General features: G+C 42.4%; 1 protein-coding gene across 8 annotated transcripts in view; it reads left to right on the forward strand.

Moving 5' to 3' along the window:
- The window catches only part of KLHL32 (kelch like family member 32), a 196,768-nt gene that overhangs the window by 129,502 nt on the left and 54,995 nt on the right, over positions 1-12,271 (forward strand). For 6 of the 8 annotated variants that reach the window (XM_045188615.3, XM_024551742.4, XM_045188614.3 and 3 more), the window contains one exon: positions 5,507-5,722. In XM_045188615.3, coding sequence (XP_045044550.1) covers positions 5,507-5,722 — 216 coding nt within the window. Of the gene's footprint in view, positions 1-5,506; positions 5,723-10,676; positions 11,063-12,271 lie in introns of those variants that run through there. The other 2 variants (XM_045188620.2, XM_045188619.3) reach the window with 2 other exon arrangements.

Consider the following 12,271-nt stretch of genomic DNA (forward strand, 5'->3'; position numbering starts at 1 on the left):
GTGTCTTTTTCAATCTCTTTTAATAATGCTTTGTAGTTTTCAGTATATACATCCTTCACATCCTTTGTTATGTTTATTCTCAGGTATTTTATTTTTTGGTTGCAATTGTGAAAGGAATTGTTGTTGTTTTTCATTTATTTGTCTGAAGTTTCATTGTTAGTATATAGAAAAGCAGTGGGTTTTTGTACATTGATTTTGTATCCTGTAACTTTACTGTATTTGTTTATTGTTTTTAATAGATTTTTTCTTGGTGGAGTCTTTAGGGTTCCTTATGTACAGAATTATGTCATCTGCAAAAGGTGACACTTTTGCTTCTTTATTCCCAACTTGGATACATTCAGTTTCTTCCTCTGGCCTGGTTGTTCTGGCTAGGACCTCCAGAACTACATTGTGTAAGAGTGGTGAGAGTGGGCATCCTTATCTTGTTCCTGATTTTAGAGGAAAAGCTTTCAGGTTTTTTAATCAATTTTTTAAATCCCCTATTAAATTAAATTAATTCTTTTGTTCTTCAGAGTTTTGAATTGGCTTGCTTTTAAGTTCAGGCATCCAATCAGAAGAAGCCCAGTGTCTCTATATAAAGATGCTTAAGAAAGAATATTTGGTTGCTGCTACATACTCCAGTCCCAGTTGTACACACCCTCTACCCACCTCTTACTTTACAAAGCTCAGTTGTTTCTGTCTCTGCACTTGCTCTTCTCTCCGTGTGGTACTGCCAGGTGCTTCCTCAGGACCTTGAGCCATGTCTTGGGTGTGCGTCTGGGTACCTGAAGGGCACCGACAGTGAGCCCACCCACACACCCACTCATCACACCTCAGACGGACTGAAGAGTAATTTACTGGGAATCATATCCCAGACCCTGAAGCAGTTAAATTTGTTTCATAGCTGTACTGACCATAACTTCTTCATCAGAGGAGATGGTCCTAAAGTTTGCTATGGAAGCTCTATATACAAGGGTTACACCTACTTGCCTCCCAGAGTAGCATTTACCGATCCTAAAAAGTAAGATTTTAGTATTAATTGAAAAAAATTGGTGCTGGAGTCACAATCTTCAGTACTGCTTTGATACAATCTGTTGCATGAGAAGCCAGGATATTTTGATGGAATAGCTCTGAGCAGATTCTTAGATATTTGAGCTGCACTGGATTTTAGTAGTCATCTGTAGTAACCTTTATCTTAAAGGAGCATTTATTTCCTTTCAGTTGTGTTGGCAAATAGAGCTATTAAGCACTAGAATCTTATGGCTGATTCCTGACATCTAGCTTGACTCCTATTAGGAATGTAATTAAAGTGTCATCTCCCACCAAAAGACACAGAATCTAAAGTAAAAAAAAAAAATTAATCAGGTAGCTGTGGTGGTGCTGCACCTGTTACTTGGAGAGCTGTTTTTACAATAGCTGTATTATACACTTTATTATTTACAGCAGTATTGTCTAAAAGAAACCTGATGGGAGCCACATACATAATTTTAAATTATCTAGTAGCTGCATTAAAAAAAGTAAAAAGAAACAGGTGAAATTAATTATGATAATATATTTAACTCACTATATCCAGAATAATGTTACTTCAAAATATAATCAATGTAAGATTTATTAATGAGATATTTTACATTCTATTTTTCTTACTTCTTGCATTGGGTTTATATTTAACATAGCACATCTCAAATAAGACCAACCACATTTGCAGTGCTCAGTAATGTGGCTAGTGGCTACCATGCTGGACAGCACAGGTTTAGAACATACTCCTTTAACCTCTCAAATATTATAGAGAGACTTCTCATCAGGAGGGTAGCACAGGTAAACACGGCTCACCTCCTTGCACAACCACACCTAATTTCAACTAACTTATACAACAACCATCACTCAGAACCAGGAGAAATCGAGTTGAGTGGAAGTCTGACAACTATGAAATTAAAGAAACCACTTCCATCCAGATTGGTAGGAGGGGTGGAAATATGGAACAGGCTGGTCCCATATCCACGTGTGGTGGACAAAAATCCGGGAGGGATATCTCGGGTGTGAGGGGTCCAGCTCCACACCAAGTCCTGCACAGCCCAGGCTTCCAGTGCCAAGAAGATAAGTCCCCATGACTTCTGGCTGCAAAAACCAGCAGAGATTAAGTTGGTGGAAGAAACTTTGGGGGTCTCAAGCAGTTCCTCTTAAAGAACCCACACACAAACTTACTCAGGCTCATTCCCTGTGAGCTCCAGCACTGGGGTAGCAGCTTGAAAGACACCATAGACATACAGGGAGGAACTGAAGTGTCTGGCATCAAAGTGAGAGCTGGGGGACATCTTTCTCCCAGATAGAAAGGTGGGCAGAGCCACACAGCCAGCAGGTGGGTGCCATATCTGAGACTCCATCAACCTGGCTCACACTGTTTGCCCTGCCCTGGAGATCCTCTGAGGCTCCATCACACCCAATATACAGCTGTTAACAGTAGCTTTTCCATAGGAATGGCTCAGGCCATTCACAACTGGTCTGGGCTCATGCTTCACCACTTCCTAAATTCTTTCAAATAAGCAACAGCTGGCCTCGTTGAGTCCCAGCCCCCATACCTCTTGCTAAGTGGCCCCAGGCATGGCACTAACAGTAGCCAGCCTGCATTCACAGCTTGGCATCTCTTAGGAATCTTCAAGCCCAGCACAAGAAGCAGCCATTTCAGATTGCTCTGTAGCTCAGGCACAGTGGCCCCAGGTAAAACACAGGTGGGGGCTGACCTTGGCCTACACCACCCAGGAAACCCAGGGCCTGCACACCCAGTGGATAACTACAGACCATGCCAGAGAACCACCACCCTACCCCTGCACAGCTGATCTTCCACAGAGGGCAGAGGTTGTCAGTAGTCACAGCCAATCCTTGCAACTGACTGGCCTGGGTAAATCTCTCCCATTGACCTACTAACAGCAACCAAGGCTCAATTACAAGAGGAGGGTGTAGTTGGTCTACATGAAGGGCATGCCTTGAGTACCCAGCTTGGGTGATAGGGGAGGCTGTGCCACTGTACACTACAGAACACCTACTACATTAGGCCACGATACCAAGACAGGGAGTCGTAGCAGCTCTACCTAATACATAGAAACAAACACAGAGAAGCTGCCAAAGTTAGGAGAAAGAAAGATGGTCCAAATGAAAGAACTGATCAAATCTCCAGAAAAAGAGCTAAACAAAATGGAGATAAGCAATCTATCAGATGCAGAGTTCAAAACACTGGTTACAAGGATGCTCAAGGAACTTAGTGAGAACCTCAAGAGCATAAAAAAGATCCAGTCAGAAATGAAGGATACACCGATTGAAATAAAGAACAATACACAGGGAAACAACAGTAGAGTGGATGAAACTGAGAATCAAATCAATGATTTGGAACATAAGGAAGCAAAAAACAACCAATCAGAACAAGAAGAAAAAAGAATTCAAAGAAACAAGGATAGTATAAGTAGCCTCTGGGACAACTTCAGGCATTTTAACATTTGCATCATAGAGGTGCCAGAAGGAGAAGAGAAAGAGATAGAAATTGGAAATCTATTTGAAAAAAACAATGAAGGAAAACTTCCTTAATTTGGTGAAGGAAATAGACAGACGATTCCAGGAAGCACAGAGAGTCCCGAAAGAGATGGATGTGAAGAGGCCCACTCCAAGACACATCATAATTAAAATGGCAGAGGTGTAAGATAAAGAGAAAATCTTAAAAGCAGCAAGAGATAAGCAGTTGGTTATCTACATGGGAGTTCCTATAAGACTGTCAGCCGATTTCTCAAAAGAAACTCTGCAGGCTAGAAGGGACTGGCAAGAAATATCCAAAGTCGTGAAAAGCAGGGACCTTCAGCCAAGATTGCTCTACCCAGCAAAGATATCATTTAGAATTGAAGGGCAGATAAAGAGCTTCCTAGACAAGAAAAAGTAGAGTTCATTATCACCAAACCATTATTATGTGAAATGTTAAGGGGACTTGATGAAGAAAAAGGAGATCAAAACTATGAACAATAAAATGGCAATAATACATACTATCAATAACTGAATCTAAAAAACAAAGCAAACAGGAAGAACAGAGACAGAATCATGGATACAGAGAGTGTTTGATGGTTGGCAGATGGGAGGGGGTGTGGGGAATGGGTGAAGAGGTGAGGGCATTAAGAAGTACACATAGGTAGTTACATTATAGCCATGGGGATATAAAGTACAGTGTAGAAAATGGAGCAGCCAAAGAACCTACGCATGACCCTGGTCATGAACAATGATGTGGGGATTGCCTGTGGGAGTGGAGGGTGATGAGTGGAAGTGGGCAAAGGGGGGAAAATGGGACAACTGTAATAGCATAATCAATAAAATATAATTTTTTAAAAAGGGCATAAAACATAGAAACAAATATATTAAAGTAGAATATAAATATTTTTAAAAGAGTTCTTAATACTTTCAGATAACTAGAAAAAGGGAAAAAGTATGTTGAAAATTACTTAAATAGCTCAGTGGAGCAAAACAGCTACCTGATGTACTGTATTGTATTCTGAATTTCTGAAGTTACTGGAAAATATTGCTCACATAGTAATAATTACAAATTAAAAATTAGGGCAAACTAGGACACAACCGTCTCTCAATCAACTTGTAAAGGGTAAGTGTTCTATCCGCACCCCTGTGTGCCCACTCGGATGCTTGCACTTACAAAACGAAGCTTCCAGAGGAGTCTTGGCTCTCTGGGGCATGAGTTTAGAGCTCTGGTTATGAGTTTGAGAGCTTGTAGGGACAATAAAATCCCCCCCAAACGAAGCATTGCTACAGAAACTCCTTGAAAAGGAGGGGAAGATGACCGCTGGTTTTCTGAGGCTAATAAAAAGCAAAGAACAATTATAAATCATCTGTCTTAGGTGGATTCAATCTATACTTATTTAGGATGGGAATCTTTTCTGTGAGAGTTCCTCATTTCCTGTGACCTTACATGTGAAAATGTGTGTTTTAATTTCATTGAGTCAGTCTTTACTCAAAGATGCACTGAATTTGAAGTTTTGGAGAAAGAGTAGAGTTAGTCGATCTTCAGTTTGAGCCATCTACGCATGACTCCCATTTTACCTGCCGTCACATTATCTTCGGTGGAAAAACGTATCACCTACGAGTTGTGAAATATGCTAAGGGTAGAAAAATTGCCTTCATTAGTAAATGTTTCTAAAAAGTTGCAAAGCATCATTTCAGTCAGTGAAGCCAGAAACCCCTTTCAATCCTTTTACTAGGATGTCTTTAAATATATAGACTTTAAGAGGGGCAAAGTGAGGAGAAATGACAAATTGTAGAGAAGCAGCTGTCTGCCCAGGGCCTTATGTTTGAGGAGGGGTTTGTTTGGGTTTTTTGTTGTTGTTTTGTTGTTTTTTATATTCCCAGTGGAGTGCTGTCCCATTGGTCCCACTCCTGTTACGCAAACCTTAGTGAGTCAATCTGAATTTCTTGCCTGCTCTTTCTTGGGTGGATTTCTAAGAGATCTTTGTTTTTTTCCCCCCATTTTTATTTTTTTGGCATCCAGGAATTAAATAGCTTTAATTACTTGGATCTGTACAGACTTGCCGACCTCTTTAACCTCACTTTGTTGGAGAAGGCAGTGATCGATTTCTTAGTGAAACATCTCTCTGAACTCCTGAAGAGTCGGCCAGAAGACGTTCTAACGCTTCCCTATTGTCTGCTTCAGGAGGTCCTGAAGAGCGACCGCCTGACCTCCCTGAGTGAAGAGCAGATCTGGCAGGTAAGGGCGCTCTGCATGGGTGTCTTTGGGCGTGGAGAGGGCATTAAATGCTTAAACGTAGAGGGACTGAGGGACAACGAGAACTCTTTGGTTTGATTTGGTCCTCATTCGACTCAAAGCCTTTGAAGCCATGCTGCCCAGTGTGCAGGCGGTTGGAGAGCACCAGCTCCTGAAGCCTGGGGGCCTCACCAGCTCAGCTCGACTCAGCGAATCGCAGGGGAGATTCTCATGCCCTCCCCGTGGCTTCCCAAACCCTTAGTCGAAGGGTTTTATTCTCCTGAGAAAAATGCTTTTTAAAAACTGAATATGGGAAGAATGGATTGTCAAATGTTACTTATGCAGGTTTAAGACTAATGGAATCAGAATAAGTTCTGGGTTTTCCTGTACCAGGGGTGTCCAACCTTTTGGTGTCTTTGGGCCACACATTAAATACACAAACACTAATGAAAACTGATGAGCAAAAAGAAAAAAAAAAGACTTTAAGTAAATTTACGATTTTGTGTTGGGCTGCATTCATAGCCATCCTGCACCGCATGCGGCCTGTGGCCCGTGGGTAGGACACCCCTGCCAGAACAATTCAGAAATATTTCTTTGTTGCAGCTGAAAGCAACTGAAACCTTAAATGAAACCAAGCTTTTCTTGCACTGCAGTGGAAAAATCTCCCTCCTTAGTTCATTCTGCATTCATTGCTATTTTCCCAAGCCCTGCCTCTTCTCCTGACATAGTAATCTTCTAGAATATCCTTTGTCTGGGGAACAGGAGGGTGTTTTGTGTTTTAAAGTTGATTATTCAATTTAAAGCCTTTTCAGCTCATCCCCAGTGACTATCCTTGAACAATCCCCATGGTGTCTTACACTGTGTCTCAACTCTGCAACACTGGCTAGCTGCCTTGTTACTTCTCAGGCCGCATACCTTCAAAATTTTATGATCATTTGAAAAATATTTATATACAGAATATAAGGGAAATATGAAGTCTTCTATTAGCTGATGAGGCAGTGAATTCCTTTTATCTTATCAAATAACATTCAGATGATACTCCAATTCCGGCCAAAACAGGGTCAGAGGTAGCTGTTAATTATCCAGTATCTGACTCTCTGGATTAATACTTTTTCTCATGTCTTTCTTACTTCTTTCTTTGTATTACTTTCATCAGCAACTGCTTTCTTCTTTTTTGCTTCCACCAGTGAGGATAATAAGAGCTGTGGTGTACTCAGGGCCTTGCAGACCCAGGCTCTTTGCGAACTTACTGACTTACCAGCACAACAGGCCTGAAGGACGGCTATTCCCACCCCTTCTACCAGATGAGTAAGATGAGGCCCCAGGGCCCTGCTCCGTGTCGCTGAGCAGACCCGAGCCACCACCCCCGCTCTCACATCCCTAGTGCCCTGACAGCGAAACTATCCGGGAACGAAAACAAGCTATGGATTTTTTCCCTGCTTCTTAGGTAGTTCTCATAATGTCTGTTCAGGCAGAGGTCAAAAGTATTGGTGAGCATGAGTTTTTGGTGTGAATTTTAATTACCTGTTGTTCTCCCTGTAAACACAAATCATCAGAAATTTCCAGTCAGTTCAAAGTGGGAAATTGCCATTTTTTTTTCATTTCCCAAAGGGAAAAAGAAAGACTTGGAGTGAATTCTGCATGTAATTATTTCTAACTGAATCGAGATCGGAGGCAACCATCCTGTGCTTTCTGTTTCTTTCTGTGGCCTGGTTGAAGGCACTGTGAGAGATGGACACGGTGATGTGCGCAAGTCTGCGTGCCCCAAAAGGCCGTGCCGTGCACTGAAGAGTTCTCCGAATCGCTTCTCTGAAGGTTACTAATAGTATAACCTAGAATTTTAGGAACCGCTTTCTGCTGCAGGCAACAGTTTTCGCACCTGGTCCTCAAGGAAGAATTAAAAGGCTCACTTAAATAATGATCAATTTAGGCATTCAGCAGGCAATAAAAAACTGTTTTTGCTTTATCTTAGTAAATAAGTAATTCCCTCATACTCGACCCAATAGAGAAAAATCAAATCAGACCAGCTATATTGCCTCAAGTATAGTTAAGTTCATCATTTTTGCTGAGGTTATACTAGTAATGCAATATACCATGGAAAAATCTAATATTTAGCCCAGGCTGAAGATTGGGTATGCCAGAGGATTAGTGTCAGGGTGCTTTATAGAAGTGAAACTTGATGGACAGGCTGGAGAAAGATCTACAGAATCTCATTAAATTGCTGAATTGTTCATTACAGAGCGTCCTCACTGTAATAAAGTGCTCATTGACTTTGACAAATCCCCATCCCATGTCTCGAAGAAGAACAGTGAGGCAAAGGGTGCTGGGGGGAGAAGGGAAATTGGCGCAAAGTCGGACAGGTAATAGAAAAGTGGATGGAGGGTAGTGCTTTTTGATTAATATGTGCAACTGGTAACTTACGGGAGAGCCCAGTAAACACACACAAACACTCGTTTACACATGTGGCTCTTCAGCAGCATGCTGATAATACAATGTGGGACGTTCCCTTTGTTTTAGTGAAAGGTCTAAAGTTCACTTGCCAGACTTCATACAGTCTATCTCTGAAGACGTGTCGTAAGAACCTTCAAATTATCCTCCCTGACCAAACTGTTTTTTATTTTTGCCTGCTTTCCCTTAGCCATTCCCTTTCCTGATAAAATATGCTGCAGGCTGTAATAACAGTTCCGTGGGCCTGCAGACCTGTGCCTGCCCCCAGATTATGCCTTATGTCTGCTCTTTCTTTTCCCCTCTGACCTTACCAAACTCTATCTTAAGTCTCTTCCCTCACACAGGGCTTCTGCATCCCCTGTACACAGTACTTTTTCGCCTTTCCATTGCCTGAAACAACTTGGCCTGTTAACTAAGTTCATTTTCCATTACAGGTGATGTAGAGGCTACATCATATACACACTTTTTAGTGTATAAGGACATAGGAGTCCTCTCAAAAAAACTCTGTATAAAATTTAGTTGAATTCAGCTCACGGGTTTGGTCCTCTCGCTTCAAGGCCTGCACGTGCGCAGGTTCCAGGTGGAAGACACAGGTGGTTATGGGGCTCAGGACAGGGGAGGCTGACAGTGGCAGATCAGCTGAAGAGGACGCGTGGGGCGTTCACGACGTGGCCCATCTCCCCCAGTTTTGTTTTGCTTTTGGGGCTGAGACCTAACTTAGCTTCGTTTCAGTAGGACCCTGTTAAATTTCTCCTGTGAGACTCAACATAGAGTTGCATGCTGCTGAGCTGGCGGCCCTGCTGTAAAACTCGGAGTGGAGTAGTGAAACAGTTCCACTCCACTCCCACGTATCGGGTCTGTGTCTCCTTTCTCAGGAAGCACTGGCTAACCTCAGTTTTCTTCTGAGGAAAGTGTGACCTCTGCCTTTTCTGCCTCAGATCCTCTTTCATCAGAATGAGGAGGAGATTATTTTACATGGGAGTATAGTTTATAGGAAAAGCCTGAATGTAATGTAAATTTGTATATTTGCTAACATAGGGAAAAGGTGCGGCTCCCCATCCATCATGCTTTCTGAGCGCCTTCCCTGTGCCCAGCGCCACGCCGGAGTGCAGCACAGTGCAGGTTCACCAACTCCATTCCCCTCTCTCAGGACTCACTTCCACTGGTGGATCCTTATGATTTTAAATCATTAATTCAGCTCCCTGGATGATTATTTCTTCTCTGAAATAGCCAAAACAAGAACCATAGTTTTGAACGGCTAAAGGTAGTTTGTGAAATAAAACCGCCTGAGTATTTCTTGAGTGCCCATTATGTGCTAGGTGCAGTGTCAGAAGCCAGATCCTGGGATAAAAAGCTTTAGAAAACTGTGTCGTCATTGGATTAGAGAGATTTAGTTCAGTGTCATCTCTGAATGTGGAGAAGTTATATTTGCCTTTGATTATTAATTTATTAACTGTTTTCTACTTTTGGTTAAAAGGACTTACTGTTTATCAGGGCAGCCCATATATCAATGTTTTCCTTCCTTTTTAACCTTGGATTGTGGGCCCTTGCTTCTTGTGTTGTGAGCCTAACTTTGCCTGGATTGAATGGATAATAAGACCAAGCACTTCAGTGGTAAAATCACTGACGTCAAGCAAGATCAGACCTTGGCAGGGAGAGTCTCCTTTTCCCAGTCATACCCATGTTAGTACAGCAAGAGAGCCTGGGCCACTGGTTTGGGGTTTGAGGGCTGATCCCGTTCACATTTGTCTTTGATTCTCCCTCTTCAGAGGCCGAGGCTGTGCCTTTCGTGTTTGCATTGAATGCTGCCATGTTTTTATTCGCACTGTATAAATAATAAATAAAGACAGTAATGTAGAGTTTTCATGTTAAAATGTATCGAATGGATAATAAGACATCCCATTATTCCTACATAAGGCTGGATTTATTTTAGGAACATTGGTATACAAAATGAATTTGGCCTTTTAAAAATGCATTTTTTTGTATTTTTGTTGGAAACTTTTGTCCATAAGTCATACTGTTAATAAGACATTTATTTTCTATCTCTAGAGATGGAAATCATGTATTGTTTAAAGTAGTCAGCAACCTCAAAAGAAGTGGGTTGTTTCCAAAGATTTTATTTACTTTTAGAGAGAGGGAAAGGGGAGAAGAAAGAGGGAGAGAAACATTGATGTGTGAAAGGAACATCAATTGGTTGCCTCTCACATGTGCCCCAAATGGGGACCATGACTGCAACTCAAGCATGGGAATTGGTCCAGCGACCCTCTGCTCTCCAGGACAATGCTCAACCAACTGAGCCCCGCTGGTCAGGGCAAAAGCAGTTGTTTTCTAATGAGCCCTCCCTGGGCTTGTATCTATACCACAAGACCACCCACAGTACAGTTTGATTTAATCATGTTCCTCCAAAGAAGTTCCAGAAGGTGAACCTAAACATAAACCTACTATTACTTCCTAGTTGCAAAATACAGAACACTAGTATTATACTCAGCATTTGCCTTTTATCTCTTAGGTGATAAATTGACCCAAGCACATCTCTGGCCATGGAGGAACAGGACTTCAAACATTACTACATGTACAACAATACTATCATAAAACTTCATGTTTGAGCATCACACCGCAGTTTCGAGAGTGCTTCTGCATTCGCCATTGCCCTGCTTTCCTGTGGTATGAATGGGGAAACTGAAGTAACAAAGTTGGAAATCAAATCCATGTTTTCTAATTCTGGGGCTGTTTCTGTTTTGGTCCATAGCTTCTAAATTCATAATAGAAGCTCAAAAATACTTGGGAGACATAGACACAGAGGTGAATCAAATTAATCCTGTGACTTTAAAAGAAACCAGGAAGAGAATGACATTCCTGTCCTTGGGTAGAGCACCCACAGATTAAAAGGGTACCGAATGGCCTGCTCTGCCTGCCTCCATGTCTTTGTTATGTTGCTAGTTGTAACTCTGTGCTTTGTGACATGAGTTTCCTTCATTCTCTCATTCATGCCAAGTAGTTTTTGAGTGCTCACCCTGCCCGATCACGTGCTGTAGAGTACTACCGTTGCCCGGTCTGGGCAGGCCACAGTGGGAAGGACTGATGTGGCCCTGCTGTCTGGGATCTTGGAGTCTGATGTGGGCTCTTTCCCCTGCTTCCTTTCTCACCATGCCTGCTTCCTTCCCAGGAGGCACTGACTTGGCCACACAGTTCACTGATCTCTTTGCCGGCTTTGGGCATGCTGGGACAATATTGGTACATTGGAAAATGAAATGCTATTGTTCGGACATTTCAACACCACCCACTGCCCTTTGCCTCCCTGTCAGTGCTTTACTGAGTCTTAGCTCCTGTTCATTGTACATATCCTAAACAGCGTGGCACACCATCGTCAAGTCAGTCCACGTCGTACAGCTCAGGCCTCGAAGAAATCAGACTGTGGGCAGTCATTTAATAAAAAACTTCTATGAGTGGTGGTCTCAGTTTTAACCCTTGGAGTAAAACACTGTGACCTGAGAACACTTATCCTCAAACCAAATTGTAATCTTTCATCATATCCCTACCTTTCTCAATTCAATTCCATAGACGCACGTGTCCTTCCTCTTTTTTCAGGTAGGCACTTTCAGGGCATCTTCATCATGTCTCCTTTTATTTTTTTTACTTCCTATTCCTTAAACTCGTTAAATGTGTACCATTTCTCAGTTTTCTTCTTGAAAGTTCTGGAAGCTCCTGCCAGCTACATACAGTCTTTTCTACAAATGTGATGAGGGTATCTCCACCTCCTTCTTACTAGATGTCAGCGGAGAGAATCACCAGAAGCTCCTGCGCATCCTGAAAAGTGCCGTGTCTGGAGGATGTTTTATTCTGTGAGGGCCCCTGGCTGGACCCTGAGCAGCTCTGCTATTTCAGGGCTCTGGTGCCTGGGTGTGTAGTCAGTCATTCGTCCTGATCTGCATGCAGCTAGCGCCTCTGTGAAAACTCGTCCCCGAGGAGTGACTAGTGGCCTTGCTGTTGTTTGTCTGGGCTGCGTGCCTTTGTGAGATGCAGGACACATTCATTTCAGGGGGACTTGGCTCCAGCTAATCCTCAGCTCTCCTCAGTGCTAGAGCTGTGTGCTGTCAAGTAGCT

This window comes from Desmodus rotundus, chromosome 11, assembly GCF_022682495.2.
Source record: "Desmodus rotundus isolate HL8 chromosome 11, HLdesRot8A.1, whole genome shotgun sequence".
Taxonomy (NCBI): domain Eukaryota; kingdom Metazoa; phylum Chordata; class Mammalia; order Chiroptera; family Phyllostomidae; genus Desmodus; species Desmodus rotundus.